At 41.5% G+C, this 22,706-nt stretch overlaps 1 protein-coding gene across 1 annotated transcript in view; it reads left to right on the forward strand.

Moving 5' to 3' along the window:
- COL4A3 (collagen type IV alpha 3 chain) overlaps positions 1-22,706 on the forward strand; it is a 137,792-nt gene that overhangs the window by 75,410 nt on the left and 39,676 nt on the right. The window contains exons 10-27 of the mRNA XM_077761377.1: positions 225-287; positions 961-1,014; positions 1,791-1,817; positions 2,570-2,644; positions 4,756-4,818; positions 4,946-4,981; positions 6,630-6,671; positions 6,893-6,970; positions 8,751-8,753; positions 8,863-8,925; positions 9,855-9,914; positions 11,330-11,374; positions 12,359-12,412; positions 13,295-13,336; positions 16,112-16,196; positions 17,347-17,382; positions 18,999-19,163; positions 22,432-22,524. Coding sequence (XP_077617503.1) covers positions 225-287; positions 961-1,014; positions 1,791-1,817; positions 2,570-2,644; positions 4,756-4,818; positions 4,946-4,981; positions 6,630-6,671; positions 6,893-6,970; positions 8,751-8,753; positions 8,863-8,925; positions 9,855-9,914; positions 11,330-11,374; positions 12,359-12,412; positions 13,295-13,336; positions 16,112-16,196; positions 17,347-17,382; positions 18,999-19,163; positions 22,432-22,524 — 1,084 coding nt within the window. The remainder of the gene's footprint in view (positions 1-224; positions 288-960; positions 1,015-1,790; positions 1,818-2,569; positions 2,645-4,755; positions 4,819-4,945; positions 4,982-6,629; positions 6,672-6,892; positions 6,971-8,750; positions 8,754-8,862; positions 8,926-9,854; positions 9,915-11,329; positions 11,375-12,358; positions 12,413-13,294; positions 13,337-16,111; positions 16,197-17,346; positions 17,383-18,998; positions 19,164-22,431; positions 22,525-22,706) is intronic.

Consider the following 22,706-nt stretch of genomic DNA (forward strand, 5'->3'; position numbering starts at 1 on the left):
CACTTGGTGATTTTTGGTTTTGTTAGCCCATTTTATTTGCTATGATTCTTATTTAAATGATCTAAGATAACTAAATATACTACATAACTATTTAATAGCTATTTCTATTTAAATAACTCTCTAAATCAGCCCATCTTTTTCTTCACCTTGGGTTCCTCACTATTGCCACTTGCTCCCAGGGACTGGTGCTTATGTGTCCTTTCTGAGACTTGCTGTGTTTCCAGGGCACCCCAGGACATCCTGGACCATACGGACCCACTGGCGTACCAGGATGCAATGGTTCTAAGGTATGTACACCTCACACAGGAGCTCGTTAGGAAACATTCTGCTGAATGAATGAATCAAGGTGAAGGAGGAACGAGATGGCATAGACTTTCCTTGAAGGATTCTCTTAGCCAAAACCAAGGTGTGTGTAGAGAAACATAATAAATTTTCTTTCTTCTTATGGTTTGATTTCTCATTGTCTTTTGGGGACATTCTCTCATGTTCTCCCACAGAAGGGTGGGGACTCACTCACCCGTTACTTTCGCCTGAGGTTGTGAGTGTATATAAATCAGAAGCCAAAAGCATGGAATGCAAAACTGGTCTTGGGCAAAGAGTGACTGAGCTTTTCAGTATTCACTCCTCTTTGTTTCCCGACGGCACTCCCCTTTTCCCCAGAATGGTGGCCATGAAAGAACTAATTAGTAAAGTTTCAAGGAGACAGCAATTAAAAAGTTCTTGGCACAGTTCGACTTTTGCTGTTTATGCACAATTTGAGAAACAGTAGATTCTAATCCTGTTTTCAGTTAAGATAATGGTTTTCTGGCCTTCAGCCCCATGACCCAGTAGCCGTAAGGAATTTGGGTTACTTTGTCTCAATTTACCACTGTGGGGTTGGAAGAGAGAACCAGGGAAAATATCTCAATAGGCTGTTCTAGAACAACTAAAAAAGAATGACAAGCTTTGTATGTCTTGCAGGGTGAGCAAGGGTTTCCAGGCCTTCCGGGGACACCAGGCTACCCAGGGATTCCAGTAGGTGTCCATTTCTAACTCTGTATAAAGTGTAAACACAAGTCATTTACTCCAGAATGGTCGTATGCTAAAATCCATCAAGACTCTGGGAAAGTCTGGAGCAGCTGAGAGTAGACCTTCAACTAATGGGTGGGGAATGAATGAATAAATGCGCTGAGTTCAGGTTTGTACTTTGAGGCTTTGTTTTGCATTTGAGATATCTAAGCAGAGATGAGTAATAAGCAGCTAGATTTGCTCAGAGAAGCCCCGGATGGTGGTAAAGGAGAAAAGGAGAAAAGAGCCTTAGACATGACGTAGAAAGCTCCAGCAAGGATGTCTGGGTCAAGGAGAATAAGCCTGTCAAGACGATAGGCCCTAGTGGTAGAAAGAAAGCCAGGAGGAGTAGACTATGGAAGCCTAGGAAGGCTGTATTTCAGTAGAGGGAAGTGCCAGGTAGCTTCCCAATGCTGCTGAGAAGTCCAAGGAGATCTGACATCTTGTCATTGACCTTAGCAACATTTCCATCATTGCAGGACTTAGCAAAGGAAACTTAGTCAGGAGGCAGGTATGAGACCAAGGGGTGAGTGGGTCATGAACAGAATGGGAAGGTTGCAGAAGACATGAAAGAGACACAGGGGCAATAATGGCAGGTGGAGAGTAAGGGGAGATTTTGTTTGTTTAAATGAAAGAAACTTGAACTTATTTCAGAGCCAGCAGGAAGTATACAGTGAAAGAGAGGGGCCGAATAGCAGTGAGGACAAAGCAGTGATGCTGTGTATTTGGTTTCCTTTTCTTAGGGTGCTGTTGGTTTGAAAGGAGAAAAGGTAAGTCATGGGTGGGATAGTAGTATTGAAAATCTCCGGGGCACCTGGGCGGCTCAGTTGGTTAAGGGTCCGACTTGATTTCATCCCAGGTCATGATCTCTCAGTTCGTGAGTTGGAGCCCTGCATGGGCTCTGCGCTGACAGTGGGGAGGCTGCCTGAGATTCTCCCTCTTTTTCTGACCCTCCCCTGCTCATGCTTTCTATGTCTTTCAAAATAAACAAATAATAAAAAAAAAGAAAATCTCTAAAGGTATACGTGAAAGGAATTCCATTAAATGATGAGATATAAGTAATTACAAATCACGTTTCATAATTAATTTGGAAACCAATTAAAAATTGGGCCATGATATTTGTTCCTATTTGACAACTTCCTTCTGCCCTTGCCATAAATACCTCTTTAAAAATACAACTTTCATAAAATCCTTTAAGGGACTAGAGTCTAGGAGGAAAGAACTGACATCAAGCTCAGGGTCCCAGCTTCTAGATCAGGAGCTGCCACTAATTCTGGTATCTTGAGAAATGCTCTGTCATCCTTACATCTTTCTTGTGTGCACGGTAAATTGTCAATTTTAGGATATATGAAAATCTTAGGTCTCTTTGAAATGGAGTAGCTACATAATCTTAAGTCTTTTCTCTAAGTGTGGACCCTGAAAAGTACTTTTATCCTTGAAGCAGTAGGAGCTTGAATAAGCATTTCAAGGAGTTTTGAAAATATAACATTGAATATGTTTGATGAGGTTCTTTATTTTCAAGGGTGCTCCAGCTGCGGAAGGCATAGAACTCGATGGAAAAGGTGACCCCGGGTTTCCGGGAGCCCCAGGAATACAGGTAAAGCACTTCAGGGAAGGGCTTATCATTTTCATTTCTTTAGCTCTGGCTCTCCATCTGTCTGTCTCTCCCTCTCAGTTTTCTCCCTCTCTGTGTCTCTGAATCTCTGTCTTCATCTCTGCCCCTCCTCTCTCTGTCTTCCTCTAGATCTTTTCCTTCCTCTCTTAGAAACATTTTTATTGTTTGTTTTCCATTTTCCTTTTTGTTTTATTTTCTTTTTATCATTGAGGTACTATTGACATATGACATATTCGTTTCAGGTATACAGGGTAGTGATTAGATATTTGTACATATTGTGAAGTGATCCCTAGAATAAGTCCAGTTAATGTCTGTCATCACAGAGACAAATATCTTTTTTCTTGTGATGGGAACTTTACTCTCTTAGCAACTTTCAAATCTAGAGTATAGTTTTATTGACTATAGTCACTATGTTGTACCTTACACCCCCCCAAACTTATTTATTTATAACTGGACATTTGTACATTTCTCCTACACTCCACTCCCACCTCTGACAACCACAAGAACATGTGCAATAGACACTCATAGTTCTTCTGTTTACATATCGACTCCATTTCAGTCTAGAACATTCACTTTATGAGAAAGGCCATGAAACTAATATAAAGGTGAGCATAAGTCTTTTAATTTCTTCTTAAATCTCAATTATCCAGGTTTTCCTAGCCCTAAGGAGAAATCTTCAAGGAATAGTTATGTTCCACTTATTCTGTATTTGTTGAAATCAAGGATAAGTTTGTATCATACATTGAGTATCATTTAAAACTATAATGTTAAATAATAGCCCTACTGTAAAATTTGCAGGGGTAAGTAAGTGAGTTTTATTAAAATGTGTCTTTTTCCTGTAAGATGGTTTACTTTCTGATCCATATGTATGTAGATCTGAGTGTGATCCAAAATGGATACAAAGAGACACAGCCATTTGGGGGACCGTGTGTGTTTTATTTTGTGATTTGAAAAGATCTTCTGGTAGACCTAAGGCACAGTTACTAACTTCCAGGTTAAAACCAGAGATATTTTAACTTAGTTCAGAAGTATATGTGGAAATTTCTGGAAATTTGTCCAAGTCAGAGAATTTGAGTTTAGGTTGTTGAACTCCGGGATAGTGACCCATGCCAACTGATGATGAGCCACAAAATGGCAGAATGATACACTTCAGAGCCTTTACTGACCTTTGATGAAAGATACAGAACATGATGCCTCTTGATTTTTCTTGCTTAGGAAACATTTAAGAGGCCTGATGCCGAAGGAAAGGGATCCAGTAAGAAGAGATAGCAGCTATCTGGGACATTGATGTGTGCCTTAAATGTGCACTGAGTGTTGGCTAGGTACTCCAGTGTGCTACCAATGAAGATATAACAGTGGGACATTCATCTATACAAGAAATACAAATTACATGCCAGTTGTGTGTCGGGGGCTATTCTAGGCTCTAGAGCTACCACGATGCACAAATGAGTTTTAAAAAAAATTCTTGCATCATGGAGCTTACATTCTAGTAGGGGAAAAGAGAAAAATGTAAATTAATAAGTGTTGGTTAGATAGCAGCAAATGCCGAGGAAGAAAATACTGCAAGCGCAGGGGGTAAGGGAGTGTCTGCGTTGGAAGGAGGGTTGTGACTTTAGAATGGGCGAGCAGGGAATGGATGACATTTGCGTGAAAATACGAAAAGGGAGAGGAAGTCGGTCCTCTAGATGTCCGGGGAAAGAGCATTCATTCTAGGCAGAAGGAGAGCAGGTGGAAAGCCCTATGGGAGGAGCATGCTTGGCTGAGAGAGACAGACGGACAGACAGACAGACAGAAAAGCAAAATTGCAAAGATTTAAAAACCTCTTCCAAAGTAAAGCAACAGCTCTGGTCATGCTCCTGGAAATGTTACCGTCTGGGTGTTCCTGGCAACCTGTTCTACATGGCAATGTGCTTTTAGGCGCCTTTTTAAATTTTTTTATCATCATTATTATTTTTGTTATTAACTGCAGCCATACATGAGAGGCACCATGGCCCTCGGCTTTCATTAAAATATGTTCATGGATTTAATTACTGGACACTGTTCTTAAGTGAAGAGTAAACTCAAACTTACCCTACTCTTCTCTTAATTTACAGGGCTTACCAGGCCTTCCAGGCTTTCCCGGGCCTGCTGGTCCACCTGGCCCTCCGGGGCTCTTTGTGAGTATGGAGCCATCACAGATATAGACACTGGAAACTAATAAATTCATTACGGCTAAAAGCTTTACACAAGAGTTTTCAGCTTGGCATGTTTCCTGCTGTAATTTTAACTTCTGGATTTTTCTAGGGCTTTCCGGGCACTGCGGGACTTCCAGGACCCAAGGTAGATTACAGTTCGTGTGTCCCAACAGCCAGAACACCCTAAGCAAGCTAAAAGCCAAACCCGGTCTGATTGGACATGTGGTCACTGCTGGGCCCCTCTCTGGAAGCCACGGGATTGTTCCCTGGAATAATCCATGGAAAGGAACAGGGCAGACAGTTCTGCACCCCTCCCTCGCTTCTCCCTACACTTCGTAACTTGATCTCTGATAATTCGGTTCTCAGGAGCTCTGTATCAGGAAAGGGCAAGTCCACAGGTTTCCCATTTCTGATAATCCTACTGATCATCCAATACTTTATCCTATAGACTTTTGCAGTGGGCTCTTCCCAGAACCACCCTGATCTCATGCCAGTGAATGAAGGATGAATATTCACGTGGTCATCAAGCAGCGTCCAAGATGAATATTCATGTCCTCATCCGGGGTGCCTGCATGTCTTTCTATGAAAAAGACCTATTCTATTTGCTAGTGTTGGGGAGGAAAGAACTTTTTCTCTGCCCTTCTAGGTTCTGTGACTGGGGATGTGCAAATGGAACTGAGAAAAGACAGATTAACAGGAGAAGAAGGTTTATTTCATATGCATCTGAGAGCCTCACAGAAATGAAATGAAAACCCCAAAGAGGCAGTCAGGCCCAAAGGCTTGTGTACCATTTTAGCAAAGGGTGAATAATTTGTGGAGGAGTGACAAGATGGAAGGAAAATGCTTTTCAGCTTGTAGGGGTGGTAAATTGTGGGAAGGTAAATATATGGGGAAAACTAATGGAGGTTAAGGGTTATTTCAGTAAGGGTTGTTTATGCACATGTCAGTCAGTGCTGGTCCCAGTGATAGAATTGCCTCTTCTCCCTGGTACGGGAGAGTGGATGACGACGCCTTCACCAAGGGAAGTTTATGCCCTGCCCTTAGACAGATGGAGGAGGGTAAAGAACCTCTTTTGCATTTGTTATTACTCAGTTGCCTTGAGCTCAAAATAATTATTATGTCAAACTAATATATTTGAAGTGGCTTTTTCTGAGCCCCTCTATTAACTAATTAAGAAAATGCTTAGTGAGGCTGATCACTCAAGGTGAAGATTTCCTATACACAAAGACTAGTAAGTAAGAGATAATGTGTTAGTACTAATTTCCATGAGGAAATCATGGAAATTTGATTGATCACCTTTAGTGAAGACACGCTGTTCTCATTAGACTTATCTCATTTCACTAAATTACTAGTGAAGTCAGGTAGCCTGAATTGTTTTCTTAGCCTCTCTAGGACCTTTTGAATTCCAGAATCCTGAAGTTCAGCTACCCTTCCTTCTTCTTTTTAAGATGAGAAAACTAGGGCATCAGAAAGCTAGGTAACCAGCTAGTGGTTGAGCCAGAAAAAATGTCCTCTGAGCTGGTTTCCTTTCCCATCCTATCCCACATCATGCCGTTATTTGCCATATTAAGTAAATTCCTTAAGCTTTCTGCGTTTCACGATCTCTACTTTTGAAAGAAACATGGTGCCCCTCTCCTCCAAGAAATAGCTAAAATAATGTTTATAATAAAATTATAATTTTATAAGAATAACATAATTAAAATGTAAATGTTCAGTTACAAACATTGGAACTTCAGTGGGTTTAGACTATTCATAGTCATTTTTTAATAATTTAGTTTTGTCTTTTCTTACAGGGTCACATGGGCGATAATGTGATAGGACAGAAAGGAGAGCGGGTAATTCAAATACTGGTGTTTATTTGTGGGCAAGATATTTTAAGTCTCAGAGCCACCAACCTATACACCTTAGTCACTGAGGGACATTGAAATAAACACGTGTGTTTGCTCTATCATTGGCTCTATCTTCTTACCAAAGAACCAAAGGGGAAAGTCTGTCTTTCAAAAAAAGCAAAGGTGCTGTTGTTCAGTTTTGCATTCCTGAGTGTATTTGTCTTTAGGGTGTGAAAGGATTAACGGGACCCCCTGGACCCCCAGGAACGGTTATTGTGACGCTAACCGGCCCAGATAACAGAACGGTAACTCTTCCACTTTATTACTAGGGTTGTATCTTCTCACTTCTGGGGGGAGGTCCTTGTGATATTTTACCTCTTCTATAAGCTTCTATCCAAGCCCAGTTCAGCCCAGCCTGAGCCTCTGGATTTTATTTTATCCCCATCTTTTACTGGAGAACCAGAAAACAACGAGACAGGGATCTGAGGCAAGATCGGACGCAAGCAGCTTCAAGATTTTTTTTTTTTTTAATTTATTTCTAGGAGAGAGAGAGAGACAGTGTGAGCAGGGGAGGGTCAGAGAGAGGGAGTCACAGACTGAAACAGGCTCCAGGCTCTGAGCTGGCAGTCAGCACAGAGCCCGACGCGGGTCTCGAACCCAGGAACCGCGAGATCATGACCTAAGCGAAAGTCGGATGCTCAACCGACTAAGCCACCCAGGCGCCCCAAACAGCTTCAAGATTCTAAAAGGTAGAGCCTGGATCTAATTTTGCTCACCTTTTATCTGCATCCCCTCTCACTGTCCCTAACTCAGATGGGGATTCAATGAGTATTTTTGAATAAACAATAACAAAATGGTTATATGACTCTGATCCAACTGGATAGTAGTGACCTAAAGATTTTGGTGGAATGGGATTGTAACCAAATGAGACATTTTTATCTGCCATTATAACCCCAAGGGCAATTTGGCCCTAATTTCTCTCCAAGGACACTATGACCCTGTTTTCTGACATTAACACTTGCATTTTGTCCCTACCATGGGGTAGCTAGAAGGAACAGGATATAGAACTGAATTGAATGCTCAGAAAAAGTGAATCACAATATATTACCCCAAACTTGACACTAGGTTGATCCTGGAATGTCTGGGGGAGGGGGGAGGAAAGTGAGGGGTTAACTAACAATTTTCTTGTGGAAGAAATAAACATAAATCATCCTTCTTTTTAAAGTCTATGATTATTTTTAATAATAGCTTGATTGAAATTTAATTCATATATCATAGTCCATATATCTGTTTTAAAGAATAAAATACATGGGTTTTAGTTATAATTAGTTTTAAAACATTATTGAGATATAACTTACATACTACGAAACTCACTTATTTAATGTACAATTCAATGACTTTCAGTGCATTCATGGAGTCATACAAGTATTACCACCTGCAATTTTAGACTATTTTCATCACCTCAAAAATAACCCCTTAACTGTTACACTCTAGTACAATTCATTTTTAATGACAGAAATTATCAAAACAAAACTGAAAAGAGTTAAAACACGGCAAAATTTGATATGACCAACATCATAACTCTCATTGAAGATTGCAGAAAATTTTACCTGAACAACTTTTCAAGGTAACTGACAAAAATGAAATTAATGAAGTCTAAAATTTTATTGGCTAGAAATTGACAGAAAAAAATCTTGTTTTGACAAAATTTAGATCTGGAAGATTTGACCCACGGAGAAATATTAAGTTTGAAAAAAAATTATGCCCCAAAAGAAGATTCACGGTAGAGAAAATACAATCAGTAAAGGGGGCGAACAAACCTGATTAATGCCATCAAATTCTCATGGTAACATATACTCAGAAAATAGTTGATCCCAATGAAAATAATTTCTGTATATTAAAATGAAAATAAGATGCATTAAAAATGACTTGAATGTGCTTATTGAAAACTGATGCAGGAATTAAATTATTTTAACACAGTTTGATCCAAAAGATACTTTCTTAAAAAAAAAGTCTCTGTTTAGTCAGTGGGTTCACAGGTATAATTTTTGAAATGTGAAAAATGATAATGTGTTATATTAACAGCAGGTACCTAAGTAGTTTGTAAATACAGTACATTGAACAGATAGAGAAATCTTCCAAGCAGTAAAATCTTGTTTGATCTGTGTATAATGACCTGAAATTGTTTTTGTGGCAGGACCTCAAGGGAGAGAAGGGAGACAAGGGAGCCATGGGGAAACCCGGACCTCCTGGACCCTCAGTAGGTCATTTAGAGTAGTGTTGTTCCCTCGAAACATAACGTAGAGTCTTAGTGCCTATTTAGATACATGTTCTGCTTTTAAATCTTAATATTCACTAAAGCATGGTAATATTCTTCCACAGAGGTCATGAATATACTAGAATTACTTTATATCTACTTCTAGCTGAAATCCCTGCACTGTTGTACATGTACCCAATGTCACTCATCTTATGATTCATCTTCAGCTCTGGTATTTAGTTGTTTTATTTTTTTATTATATAATTTATTGTCAAGTTAGCTAACATACAGTGTATACTGGGTGCTCTTGGCTTCAGGGGTAGATTCCAGTGATGCATCACGTACATACAACACCCGGTACTCATCCCAACTAGTGCCCTCCTCAATGCCCATCACCCATTTTCCCCACCCACATCAACCCTCAGTTTGTTCTCTGTATAAGAATCTCCTATGGTTTGCTTCCCTCTCTGTAACTGTTTTTTTTTTTTCCTTCCCTTCCCCCATGGTCTTCTGTTAAGTTTCTCAAATTCCACATAGGAGTGAAAACATATGTCTGTCTTTCTCTGACTTATTTCACTTAGCATAATATCATCCAGTTCCATCCACATTGTTGCAAATGACAAGATTTCATCCTTTTTCATTGCCAAGTAGTATTCCACTGCATCTATCTACCTATCTATCTGTCTATCTATATCACAGCTTCTTTATCCATTCATCAGTTGATGGGCATTTGGGCTCTTTCCAAATAGCATCTGGTCTTTTAGCATTTGTTTTTAAACAAATACTTATAAATAAGATATCTCTCTTAGATGAGCCATCATTTTAACATTTTAAAATATTACAGAATAATCAGAAGGAAAAAGTTAATGACAATCGAGAGAAGTAAAACAATTGATAATATGTAAAACTTGATGTAACTCTCATTAATACAGGGACCGCCTGGGGAATCTTATGGATCTGAGAAAGGTGCTCCTGGAGAACCTGGCTCACAGGTATAGTTGGAAATTCAGTGTCATGTGCAGCCTGTACTAGTCAATACTCAGGACTCTTAAGATGCAACTGTAAGATACCCAACTCAAAGTAGCCTTTATTTTTGTAAGGTTTTTAAAGACTTAGGAAGTGTAGGGCACCTGGGTGGCTCCATTGGTTAAGCATCCCAACTTTGGCTCAGGTCATGATCTCACGGTTCACAGATTCAAGCCCCACATCAAGCTCTGTGCCAACAGCTTGGAGCCTGGAGCCTGCTTCCAATTCTGTGTTTCTCTCTCTTCCCCTCTCCCGCTCATACTCTGTCTCTTTGTTTCAAAAATAAATAGATGTTAAAAAAATTGTTTTAAGATTTAGGAGATGAGACTTATTTGTTCAAGTATCTGAGAAGTTCAAGGCTGAAACAGCCTTCAAGGACTTCAGAGCCTGAAACAACATGGACAGGACCCTCCATACCATTTCTCCCCGTCTGTGTGCAGTGGCCTCAGTGACAATGACCTTCTTCCATAAGGCGGCAATAGAGAGAAAAAGTGAGAAGTTCAGATTAATGGCATCCAAGGAGACAGTGTGTCTCCCTGTGGCCACTAATAAAACCCCAGAGAATCGCTATAATTGACCCAGTTTGGTCCTATGCCTCACTCTGGAAAGGTGACTGTGGCCAGGAGGAAAATTTTCCAGGACTGGCCAGACCAGCGGGGTCGGGGGTACTGTGACTGACAGCCCCATCAGACCCACACAGAGTGAAGGAGGGGCCACTCCGCAAGGAAAATGGGGCATGTGATGTGGGGAGTGGGGAGACTGAAGCAGTCAGGGTCCACTCACCCAGCCAGCTCTATTTTAGAAAGATTTAAACACATATATTATTTAAAAACTCTAAAAATTATATATTGAGAAAAGTGTATATTTTTTCTAAGAAAAAATACTCAGTCAATATGATTTTTATTTTCCCATGGTGGATAAACTGGATAAACCCCATAATAGTGCATCCAAAAGCCCTCTCTGTTTAGAACCCTGCAACATACTTTTATAACTATGTTCAAGTACTGGCATATCTTCAGTTCAGATATTTCAAATAAATGGTTTGACTGTGAACACGTCCCTCTCTCTTAGTTTCTTTGTCCACTTCTCTGCTTTTTCAAGTTTTCTTCTCAGCTTGGATGGACGATATCAAGTCTCACTGAAGCTTAGCTCTTAATTTCCAACCTTTCTTCCATTGACCCTAACTTCCCATTCTGACTGGCTCTCCCTGTCCCAGTGAGAGAAGGTCAAATGTGTCCCATGATGAATAGTGTTTTTCTTCTAACAAATGGCTGGGGAGCCTCAGTCAGGCTCTCTTGCCTAAGGTCAAGAGGAGATGATCATATCATTCAGGTTGTCCGTATTTATTAAACTATGTGTTCTTGCTTTGTTTTCGTTTTAGGGAAAACCTGGAAAAGATGGTGCCCCTGGGTTCCCTGGCACTGAGGTAAAGACATGGTTTGGCCCATTGATGTTGTTGAAATGTCAGTTCCATTAGATGAAGGAGTCCTTTGGGGAGTCACTCGTAGGAATTAAGCTAGCAAAAGCATATAGTGTTTTAAGCCTATATTTAGGAATCAAAGCATTACACCCTCACTGTGAAGAGTAACCTTATGAGCCATCCAATTTTTCCTTTTCTTTAAATACAATTTATTATGAAATTGGCTAACAATCGGCTACCCCAAATTAGTTTTGGGGTAGATTCCCATGGTTCATTGCTTCCATACAGCACCCAGTGCTCATTCCAGCAAGTGCCCTCCTCAATCCCCATCACCCATTTTCCCCTCCCCCCCCAATCAATCCTCAGTTTGTTCTCTGTATTTAAGAGTATCTTATGGTTTGCCTCCCTCCCTTTCTTTTGGTAACTATTTTTCCCCTTCCCTTCCCCCATGGTCTTCTGTTAAGTTTCTCAAGATCCACATATAAATGGAAACATATGATATCTGTCTTTCTCTGACTGACTTATTTCACTTAACATAATACCTTCTAGTTTCATCCACATTGCTTCAAATGGCAGGATTTCATTCTTTCTCATTGCCAAGTAGTATTCCATTGTATATGTAAACCACATCTTCTTTATCCATTCATCAGTTGATGGACATTTAGGCTCTTTCCATAATTTGTATTCCATTTTGTTTCTAAATATTCATTAGCTTTTTTTGATAGTTTATCGTCAAGTTGGTTTCCATATAACACCCAGTGCTCATCCCAACAAGTGCCCTCCTCCATGCCCATCACCCCCATTCCTCTCTTCCTAAACCCCATCAGCCCTCAGTTTGTTCTCAGTGTTCAAGAGTCTCTCATAGTTCGCCTCCCTCCCTCTCCCCAGTATTTTTTTCTCTTCAAAAAGGGGTTCCAACTGCTCTTCCTTCCCACAGAAGAAATTGACCTTTGGATCTTCTGACCCCATTCTCTTTGCCCTTTTCCACAGGGAGCCAAAGGCAACAGGGGCTTCCCTGGGTTACCAGGTGAAGATGGCATTAAGGTAATGCCTTCTCTAACATCCTATCTTCAGGCTTTTTAACTGGTTGGGTTTTGTCCACCCTTTCCCCACCATTCCCTGGAAATAGGTATAAGGAACTGCCATCAGTGTTCATTAAAATACCTTAGTTATATTTGTTAAGAGGAAATGAGAGATGTGAAGTGTTCTGGACACTGAAGGGCAGTTCTGTGGGAGAGATATAAAACTTTCTCTGTGTAGTAGAAGCTGGCTGATATAGTGACCAGTTAGATCCAGTTTCCTCATGAGGATGGAGTTGAAGTCCTGCAAGTGAAGGTTTCTGGTCATTGAAGGCTAAGTGTAGGCTGAACCCAGTGAGTCTCAACCTGGGTCATGACACACTGAAAGGTCTTGACCCACTGAAAGTTCTGATCAATGGATTGTGAACTGTAATCCATTTCATTTGTCGTTGACCACATGTTACATTTTCAAATACTTGTTATATGTAGCGATGTGTGCAGATTCACAATTTATCCTATAATAATATCACTTCCTGTTGAATTCTGAAAATGCCCTCTTGAGTAGGTGAGGAAGGGGGTTGGTTACAGGTGAGTTGGGACACTGGGAACTTCATACAACTCACGGCCTGGTGTTGCTGTGCCTGTGATCTGGGCAAGAACAGGGGCATGTGTGATGCATAGGCACACCCTCTGAAGGTACTGGCATGGAGGAAATATGGAAACCACCAGAGCAACAGCTGCTTCTCACGACCTTGTTGACAGGATTCTTGCCCCAGATATGGCTCTCCAGGGAAGTCACCCAAAGTCCCCATTTATTGTTTAACTGGGCATTTTGCTTTTAAGTATACCAAATATACAAATACTTTGGATTAATGTACTCACAATTTGTAACTGTCTTTCAACACAGGGGTTGAAAGGGGACATTGGCCCTCCAGGATTCCGTGGTCCAGTAAGTGTAACTAAAGACAATATCAATGTCATGATTGATCAAGTCCCTCAGAGTATCAAGGAAATTTCGAATCAGCATCTCTCATTAACTGTTAAGATAGAGATGATAGTATTTACTTTTTTATCAAACCAAAGAAGAAAACAGCCATTGTCATTATTTGTCCATTTGTCAATGGATAAATATTCTATTTGGTCCTGTTTGGTCTCTGGAAGGCACTAGTAATGCCTACCCTCAGCAGTGGGAAAGAAGAAAAGCTTTGTCCAATCAGACAAGGCCCCAGATGACCTGTGGCCTTGAGGTAGGGTGCAGAGGAGGTCAGCTGGGGTACCCAGGGCAGAGGGAGCCAGCTCCACCCACTACAGCTGGGCATGGGTATGATATCCTGCACTTCCGGCAGCACAGGCTCAACCAGGGTGGACGGAAGCCCCTCCCCCAGCCCAAGCCCCATCTCAGCAGGCCATCTCCTCTCTCCAGCGTGGACGTGGATTTCACTGATGTCTATCAGCTCCTGACTGCAGATAGAGCATGTTCTCTATTTTGTAACTCTGTAGCTTAAGGAGATGAGTAAAAGAGATCTGGGGTCTGACTTCCAGTATCCCTTCCTCTCCTGCCTTAAAGGACAGTGGTTCTCACGTTCAGTGTGCTGAGTGGAGCTACCATTCACGATTATAGGGGTTCTTAAGGAAAGGTCCGTGGTCGTACAGAGTCATGGGATGGGGGAAGGGGGTCCCATTACTAATGCAGTCCTCAGACCCCTCGGCCTAAGTAATTTCACTCCGTAACTGGAGGAAGGTGTTGGAAATTCTCATCTTCACACAACAAGCAAATGATTCAGATGCAAGTAGTCCCAAAATATGTTTATGGAGTTGCTGGAAAAAAAACTGGGCCGTGTTGTGAAAGCACTTAGCCAAGACTTGGTAGGTGCACATATGTCATTGTGGATTTTATGATGGAGATTGTTATCATTATTGTGACCGTTGTGAATGACTTTTTGTGATTTTATACATATTGCTTCACCAGAATACTCTTGTTATCTCTTTTTTAAACAAGCCAGTGAAGTCATTGGCCCCATGCAGCATAGCAAAACAAAACAAAACAAAAAACAAACCTTTTCTGTTCCCATCTTCTTTCCTTTAAGATAGATGTACTGAGTTCTAAGTGAAATCTACTCACTAGCTGCACTTGAGAGGAATTAGCATTCCTAGTTTGCTCTGTGTGTTTCAGTTCCAGTTTCTATAAACATCCTTGGAAATTCTGCTTAGGAAGGAGATGGTTAATGGAGACCAGTAGTAGATCCACTGAGCACATCAGAAACAGTTGTCCTCAATTACTGCGGGCCATTGGCTTCCTCAAATTGAAAGAAGTAATCAATAGGTATTTTTTTTGATGTATGGGTCCCAACAGACTCTGAAATGAAGTTAGTCCGTGAGGACAAGTGTTTTTATTTTTATTTTTAATTTTTTTAATGTTTATTTTTGAGAGGCAGAGAGAGACAGAGCAGAAGTGGGGGAGGCACAGAGAGAGAGGGAGACACAGAATCCGAAGCAGGCTCCAGGCTCTGAGCTGTCAGCTCAGAGCCCGACATGGGGCTCGAACCCACGAACTATGATATCATGACCTGAGCCGAAGTCAGACACTCAACCAACTAACTACCCAGGCACCCTGGCAAGTGTTTTTAAAAAGTGAAATAGAATAGGGGCACCTGGGTGGCTCAGTCATTTGAGCCTCCGACTTCGGCTCAGGTCATGATCTCATGGTTTGATTCATGGGTGTGAGCCCTGCCTTGAGCGCTGGACTGTCAGCCCAGAGCCTGGAGCCTGCTCTCAATTCCGTGTCTCCCTCTTTCTGCCCCTCCCTCACTTGTGCATTCTCTCTCTCTCTCAAAAATAAATAAGCATTTAAAAATTTTTAAGAGGGGCACCTGGGTGGCTCACTTGGCTAAGCATCCAACTTTGTCTCAGGTCATGATCTCGTGGTTCATGGGTTCGAGTCCCACATCAGGTTCTGTGCTAATAGCCCAGAGCCTGGGGCCTGTCTCAGATTCTGTATCTCCCTCTCTCTCTTCCCCCTCCCCACTCGTGCTCTGTTTCTCTCTGTCTCAAAAATAAAGTATAAAGGGGCGCCTGGGTGGCTTAGTCGGTTGAGCGTCCGACTTTCGCTTAGGTCATGATCTCGCGGTTCGTGGGTTCGAGCCCCGCGTTGGGCTCTGTGCTGACTGCCAGCTCAGAGCCTGGAGCCTGTTTCAGAGTCTGTGACTCCCTCTCTCTCTGACCCTCCCCTGCTCACGCTGTCTCTCTCTCTCTCTCTCTCTCTCCTAGAAATAAATAAAACATTTAAAAAAAAAAAGTATAAAAAAACTTTTTGAAGTGAAATAGAATATAATAAAAAACAAGAGTTGATCAAATGTCAAAATGGCAAATCACTGCTTGTGAAACTTTAATCTCTGCATACATATTCACACATATCTAGATATGTACGTCTGTAGGTATATATGTAACTCTGAGTTTGTGCCCTGGGTCACAGCATAAAATGTACTTCTAGTTGAAAGCCCGTGAAATAGATGATACCATGATACCAGAAACATCAACATTAATCTTTACATTTATCCATCGTGTATATATGACTACCATATTTCTGCTAATACATAAACCTATGAATTCAGGAAGATAAGGAAAATATCATTTGGGTCAAAATAAAAGACATTGCAATGTGGCATTTGGTCAGCTCTCCATAAATAGCTATCTTTTCTCTTTATTTGTTTCTTTTTCCTTTAAGACAGAATATTATGATGTCTACCAGGAAAAGGGGGATACAGGAATCCCAGGCCCACCGGGCCGCAAAGGAGCCCATGGCCCACAGGGTGAGACTAAATTTCTTCCTAAAGTGTTTGCTGCCCACTTCCGTGTGTTTCTTTCCAGGCAATGTATAGCACGTGCGTATAGACCTGGAATTTGCAGGGGGCGGGGGGGAAGGGAGGTCTCCCAATTTTCATGGTCTTCTAATTTTCATGCCTTTATATGAAAATTCCATAGGTGCTATACCATAGAAGTACTTAAATTCTCTTTGTGTGTGCAAGCATGAAGTTCAAGTCTGACAAGAAAACACTCATATGGCCAGAGGGCAGGAGGAGGGAACACGAAGAATCAGCAATCTTAGTGGGATACAAAAGAAAAAATGGAGACCCTGAAAACTGTAATTGGAACGAATCCACAGAATAGTGACAAGAAGGGACTGAAACCTGGGATTTCCCAACACCTGGCACCATGAAGTAGAGTCACATTTATTAGATTCTATCCCTTTGGGTAGAAACATTGGAAAGGTCTAGGCCAAGAGCTCTCCTCTCTGTTTACACATCGGAATCCCTGGGAACTTCTAAATAATGACATTCCAAGGTCCCATCCCTGTGATTCTGATGTAATTGTCTGGGGTGTGGGGGGAGGNGTGCGGCCATATTATTCTAGTGTGTAGCCAAGATCAAGAACCACCGGTCCAGGGCAAATTATTGATATACATAAAATTTCAAAGGAGAATTTCACTTAAAAGTGTAAAAATACCTAGCAGTTTTAAATAAATGGATAGATAAGTACAGATACAGACATAGATTTTTTTTAATCTGACACGTTCACCATAACTCACTTACATGTATTCAAGAATTAGAACCCCGTTCAATGATCTGGCTAGAAGTGATCTGACATAGAGCACCATCTTCTTGCATCTCTACCACTTCAACAAAGTGTCAAATACGCAGCAGGCACCTAGTAAATCTCTGCTGAATTGCTTGCAGGTGGTAAGGTGGTTATGATTCTCTTTTGAATGTTAGGCAGTTTGTCTAAATAAGTGAGATGTTCTCATACTTATCTCTGTGGGAGTAGAGAAAAAGTATGAAAATGTTTATTACTGATTATTATAATATTGTCACCCAAGATTTCAAAAATGGGGGGAGGGGAGCATTTATATCCTTAATATAAGCATATCCTTTATATCTACTAATGACTATTTCGGATTTACAGGTCCCAGTGGGTCTCCCGGAGCTCCTGGAAGGGCTGGTATGTCCCTGCTTCTCAGGGTGCCAATACAAATGCTCTTAAAAGGAAAATCACCTTTGCACTGCTTACATTAGACAAATGTTTCCAGCTTCTTAGTTGTTAACGTTGTGATTTACTGCGGAGGTGGGGGAGGGGCAGCGAGGGGCAGTGGAAGCAGACACAAAGTAACTTAGAAATGCTCTTTTTTTTTTTAACTTCTCAGTGGTTGTAACTAAGTGTAAGACAATAATGCGAGCCTTGAAGCTCAGAGGAGACACAGAGGTAGAAAAGAATAATTTACAGTAATTAGGTTGGCTAAAAAAAAGATAGTTTTCATAGTGAATCCCGTGTTGCATAAAATGCATAGATTACACTTTCACATAAGGTTTTAAATTTCACAGGACATGGTTTACGGATATACAGACAATTCTGTAAAGAAGAAAAACATCCACGAGTCACTAGAATGGTTGCCTCTTGAGAGAGGAAGACGAGGATCAAGGACATTTAATCAAGGATTAACCTCAGTGGCTTTAATTATAATTCTAATGCCGTCACATGTCATATCGTAGAGGAAATGAAACCATGAAAAAAAATAGCAAAGATTTAATAAGCCTTGCTATTGATTGTCATTGTCTCTATATCATGTTGTATATTAAACTATTGCATAATTTTAAAAATGAATGAAAATTCAGCAGATAGCAGAACTATATGTATCTTGAGATCCCACTAAAAAAGACATAGATAAATGGGTAAATGTGTGTATTTGCATGTGCATAGAAAAATACACACCAAACTGTTAACGATGGGTATCTCCTAAAGTTGGAATACAAAAGAATATATCAGAGGTCTGGCCAATGATAAGGAAAGACTTTTTTCTCTACTCCAGACCCCCCAAGTAATGAATCGGCTCCTTTAGGAAGCAGTGAGTAAAAGTTACAAAGCTCTAAAACAGACATCCAATAGATGGATTTGCTTTTATGGCAAAATCTTTATGCTCAATAATCAGAAATGATCAGACATTACCCCTTGCCGGTTTCATAGCCCTTTGGTGGTGAGGTCTCTCTTCTTCACAGTTAAACTATTTGCAAGGCAGAGATTCGAGACTGGTCCCCTTTCCCTGTCCTTGTCACCTTCTGAGGGATAGATGAGCTTTATGTCACCTAGTTTGGCTCCTCTCCCAGGAGATGCCTCCCTCCCCCATCACGCCCTTTTATAACTAAGACAATTGACAATTGACTAAGGTCCCGTGACAATGGTCTCTCTCACCGGGGACACTGGAAAGTTGATATCTTGTAGTCTTTAATGAAAAAAAAATCTACAAAACAGCACATACTGAAGAATTTCTCATGAAGTTCTTTTAAGTAAAAAGGCAACAGTGCACCCCTGTCTCAGTCCCTTGTGATAAATTACATAAATCGCCTCATGGAACTGGAACGTTCTGAGCTTCACTGGACTGTGCTAGATTAACAAGGCCACAGATAAAGGAAGGAAGATATTCTTTTTGTTTTATGTGTTTCATATACCTCTCGATGGGGCAACTTTTGTTAATAAGAATATATTACTTTGTGCAATTGAAAAATAACATGTGAGAATCAGCAAAAAATTTAATATACACTAAAATGATTATTTTCTCCAAGGGTCGTCAACGCCTGGTCTCAGAGGAGCCCCTGGATTCCCAGGTGTGAAAGGAAGCAAAGGGGAGCGAGGACCCCCAGGAAAGAGTGCAGTGGGACCCCCTGGGGCCCCGGGCTGTCCTGGTGCACCAGGCCCTATAGGGTCGCCGGGATACCCAGGACCTCCAGGTAGATACCTAACGGGGCCCCTTCTCTGGCCACGGCCCAAATGACAGGTGTGCCAATCAGTGGCAATGAAGAAGTGTACTTGCTGCTGGCCGTCAGTCTGTGTGGGTCTCAGGAGCCATCTTTGTGCTGGCGTTTCATCGCATTAACTGAAAATGGCTTCAGTGGAACGATGATGTCGCAGCAAAGCGTTAGGCTGAGTTCCCACGGAGGGCACTGTGGAAGGCAAGGGCAAGGGGTAGCAAAGCAGACAAGGGGTGATCAAGGTTGCAACTGCAGGTTCAGTCCCGCAACTGCAGATTAACAGTTCCTGTTAATCGTGGGGCAAGGATATATCCTACGAGACCAGACTAACCCCCCCCCACCCCACACACACACCACACACACTTCCAAGCTGTGTTTGCATGGCTCCCAGGGCAGCCCATGCCCTGGCATCAGCGTGTGGGCTGGAGGCGTGCAGCATGGGCATGAGTCAAGATGCTGCCAGGTCAAGTTGGGGCAGAGACCACAGAGCTGCAGCCTAGAGGGTATGTAGTGGTACCTGGAAGTTCTGATGCCTGGGGGTGGCCTAACCTCTCCATCCACCTATAGAGGCACTTAGCATTCTGTGCCAGCTTGTAGGTACACAGAACCTCGGATCATGTGGGTCACTCTTTGTGTCTTAAACACCTCTCTGGAAGCTGCCTTGTGTTTTATACTCAACCCTCCTAATAGCCTTGAGAAATTTCTATGTGCCAGGGATTTTCTTTGTTCGTTTGCTTACCCATTTTGAGAGAGAGAGAAAGAGCCTGCATGAGTGAGGGAGGGGCAGAGAGAGAGGGAGAGAGACAACCCCAAGCAGGTTCCGCACTATCAGCAAGGGAGCCCCACTCGGGGCTCGATCTCATGAACCATGAGATCATGACCTGAGCCAAAATCAAGAGTCGGATGCTGAACCAACTGAGCCACCCAGGCGCCCCAGGAATTTTGTTTCTAAGAAAGGAAGGATTTATTATTTTTATGTAGTATGATTATAAACATGGAAAACCAAAAGAATAATCTGAAAAACCCTTAGTGTTAATAAGATAAGTCAGTTAAATGTCTGGCTGTTTGAGCAGTATTTGAAAAAGAATAAAAGCTTCCCTTTAGGCCAATAGGTATTTAATAAATCATCCCATTAATAAAAAGATACAACATCCAAGAACAAAAGCTGTTAAGCTGTGGTGTGAACCAATGCAGAAAACAAAGCAAAACTAACACGTTTCACTGTGTGGGGGTTTTAACAATATCTAGCCCTCTGAGTCTTTTTCAAGATGTGGGTTTAGTATATGCTCATTTTGTAGAAGATGAGCCCGAGGCTCACAGCTCTTGCAGCTAATCAGTGTCACAATCCAGGTACTGCGGTAATACAGCCCTCTCCCTGGGACACCAGGCATCCTTTCCCTTCAGAGACAACCCTGGTTTCCTTCCTATCTTTTACCAAACAATGCCCATCTGCCCTTCCAGTCGCAGTTTCAAGTTCAAGCCCAACAGGAAGTTTTCACTGAGCCCACATCCTGTAACACTCAAGCTCATCCGATAGGAGAGTTTTTCACGTTGCCTGTCTTCATCAGTTTCCCCTATAAGCCTCAATGCTCTTCAAGGTCAGACAGTGTCTTGTTTGCTGTTTTAAGCCAAGCTTGTAGCTCGGGGAGGTGGAACATTGTAGGTACTCAAATATTTGTTGAATTCAGTATGATGGGAATATGAAAATGTTTAAGTAAATACAAATGTATCAGTGTGTAAATATACATATATGGCTATATTCGGTATAAAACTGCCATTAGATTTTATTGTTTAAAGATAACTATTCAGTCATTCTAACGACATAGAAAACTGGATCGCAAAATGAGCCTTCCTTTCCCAGTCAAACAAGTTATTACCCAGACCACATTCCATCTCAGTTAAATGTTTCCACTGGCACCTTGTTGCTCTGAAATTTGGGACAGCTGTAGGTACCATTTTCAACTATTTAGTTTCAGCAGGATTGCCTTCAACCTACATTTGAAATGGGAAGACCAAAAAATTCAGTCACAGAACAGAAGAGTTGAACAGAATTAGCTGTTCATTGTAGCATTATGGAAGCATGCACCTGCAAGACTGGAAAGAACTTTCTTGAAGACACCTTTAGGAAAGACAAACTCAGGGGTACCTGGTGGCTCAATCGGTTAAGTGTTTGACTCTTGATTTCCTAGGCTCAGGTCATGATCTCACAGTTTGTGAGACTGAGCCTGGAGTTGGGCTCTGTGTTGACAGTACGGAGCCTGCTTGGGATTCTCTCTCTCTTTCTCTTTCTCTCTCTCTCTCAATGAATAAATAAACTTTTTTAAAAAATTACAAACTTTTGGAGCACACGGGTGGCTTAGTCGGTTAAGTGTCCAACTTTCGCTTAGGTCATGATCTCATGGTTTGTGGGTTCAAGCCCCGCATCGGGCTCTGTGCTGACTGCCAGCTCAGAGCCTGGAGCCTGTTTCAGTCTGTGACTCCCTCTCTCTCTGACCCTCCCCTGCTCACGCTGTCTCTCTCTCTCTCCTAGAAATAAATAAAACATTAAAAAAAATTTTTTTTTAATTACAAACTTTAAAAAAATGGATGTAAACAAGCAATACAGAGAAAACAGAAGATACTCTGTCAGAATGTTTTCACTTAGTCCGTATTAAGCATCTACAATATATCAGGAAGATTCAAGGTATCCAAGATACATAGAAGAATGAGATTTGACCCTTTGCCTAAAAATGGTAAAAGGATTGTATTAAAATAATTAGAAACTGAATAAAATAACATGAATTGCTTATATGATGAGAAATAACCATATAACAAGCTTTCAAAGAATCACTGCACCAGTAGTAAAAAATATCACTTGTATGGGGCGCCTGGGTGGCGCAGTCAGTTAAGCATCCAGCTCAGGTCATGATCTCACAACTGTGAGATCCAGCCCTGCGTTGGGCCCCACGCTGAGCATTGGGATTCTCTCTCTCTCCCTCTCTGGCCCTCCCCTACTCACACATATTTTCTCCCTCTCTCTTTCAACATAAAAAACTTAAAAAAAATCCCACATGTGTAATGAGAAAGGAAAAGCTGGTCAGTCGACATGCTTCAGTCTTCAGTGTAGATAAACTTTCAAAAGACTCAGCTTCTAAAACAAATATGGGGGGGCAGGCAAATAAAATCACACATACTGTTGAAATACTTGCTGATTGAGAAAAAACACATAAGGAAATAAAAGTCAAGTTCTGATACTGTCTTTTTTCAGGTGACATCATTTTTCGCAAAGGTCCACCGGGAGATAGTGGACTTCCAGGCCACATAGGATTTCCAGGAATCCCAGGAGTTGATGGGCCCAAAGGTTGGTTCAAGCAGTGGTTGTTCTATTCAAGTAAGCCATTCTCATCATCGTTACTGTCCCCACTTGATTCCTCCCCCACCAAACAACAGTGACCCCAAGCTGCAGACAGTCAGGGATGGCCTCTTTTCCAAAAGAATTACCTAAAAGTATTCATTTATCTATAAATCACTTAATTATTTAGC

The sequence above is a fragment of the Crocuta crocuta genome, unplaced genomic scaffold (assembly GCF_008692635.1).
Source record: "Crocuta crocuta isolate KB4526 unplaced genomic scaffold, BGI_CrCroc_1.0 scaffold516, whole genome shotgun sequence".
Lineage (NCBI taxonomy): Eukaryota > Metazoa > Chordata > Mammalia > Carnivora > Hyaenidae > Crocuta > Crocuta crocuta.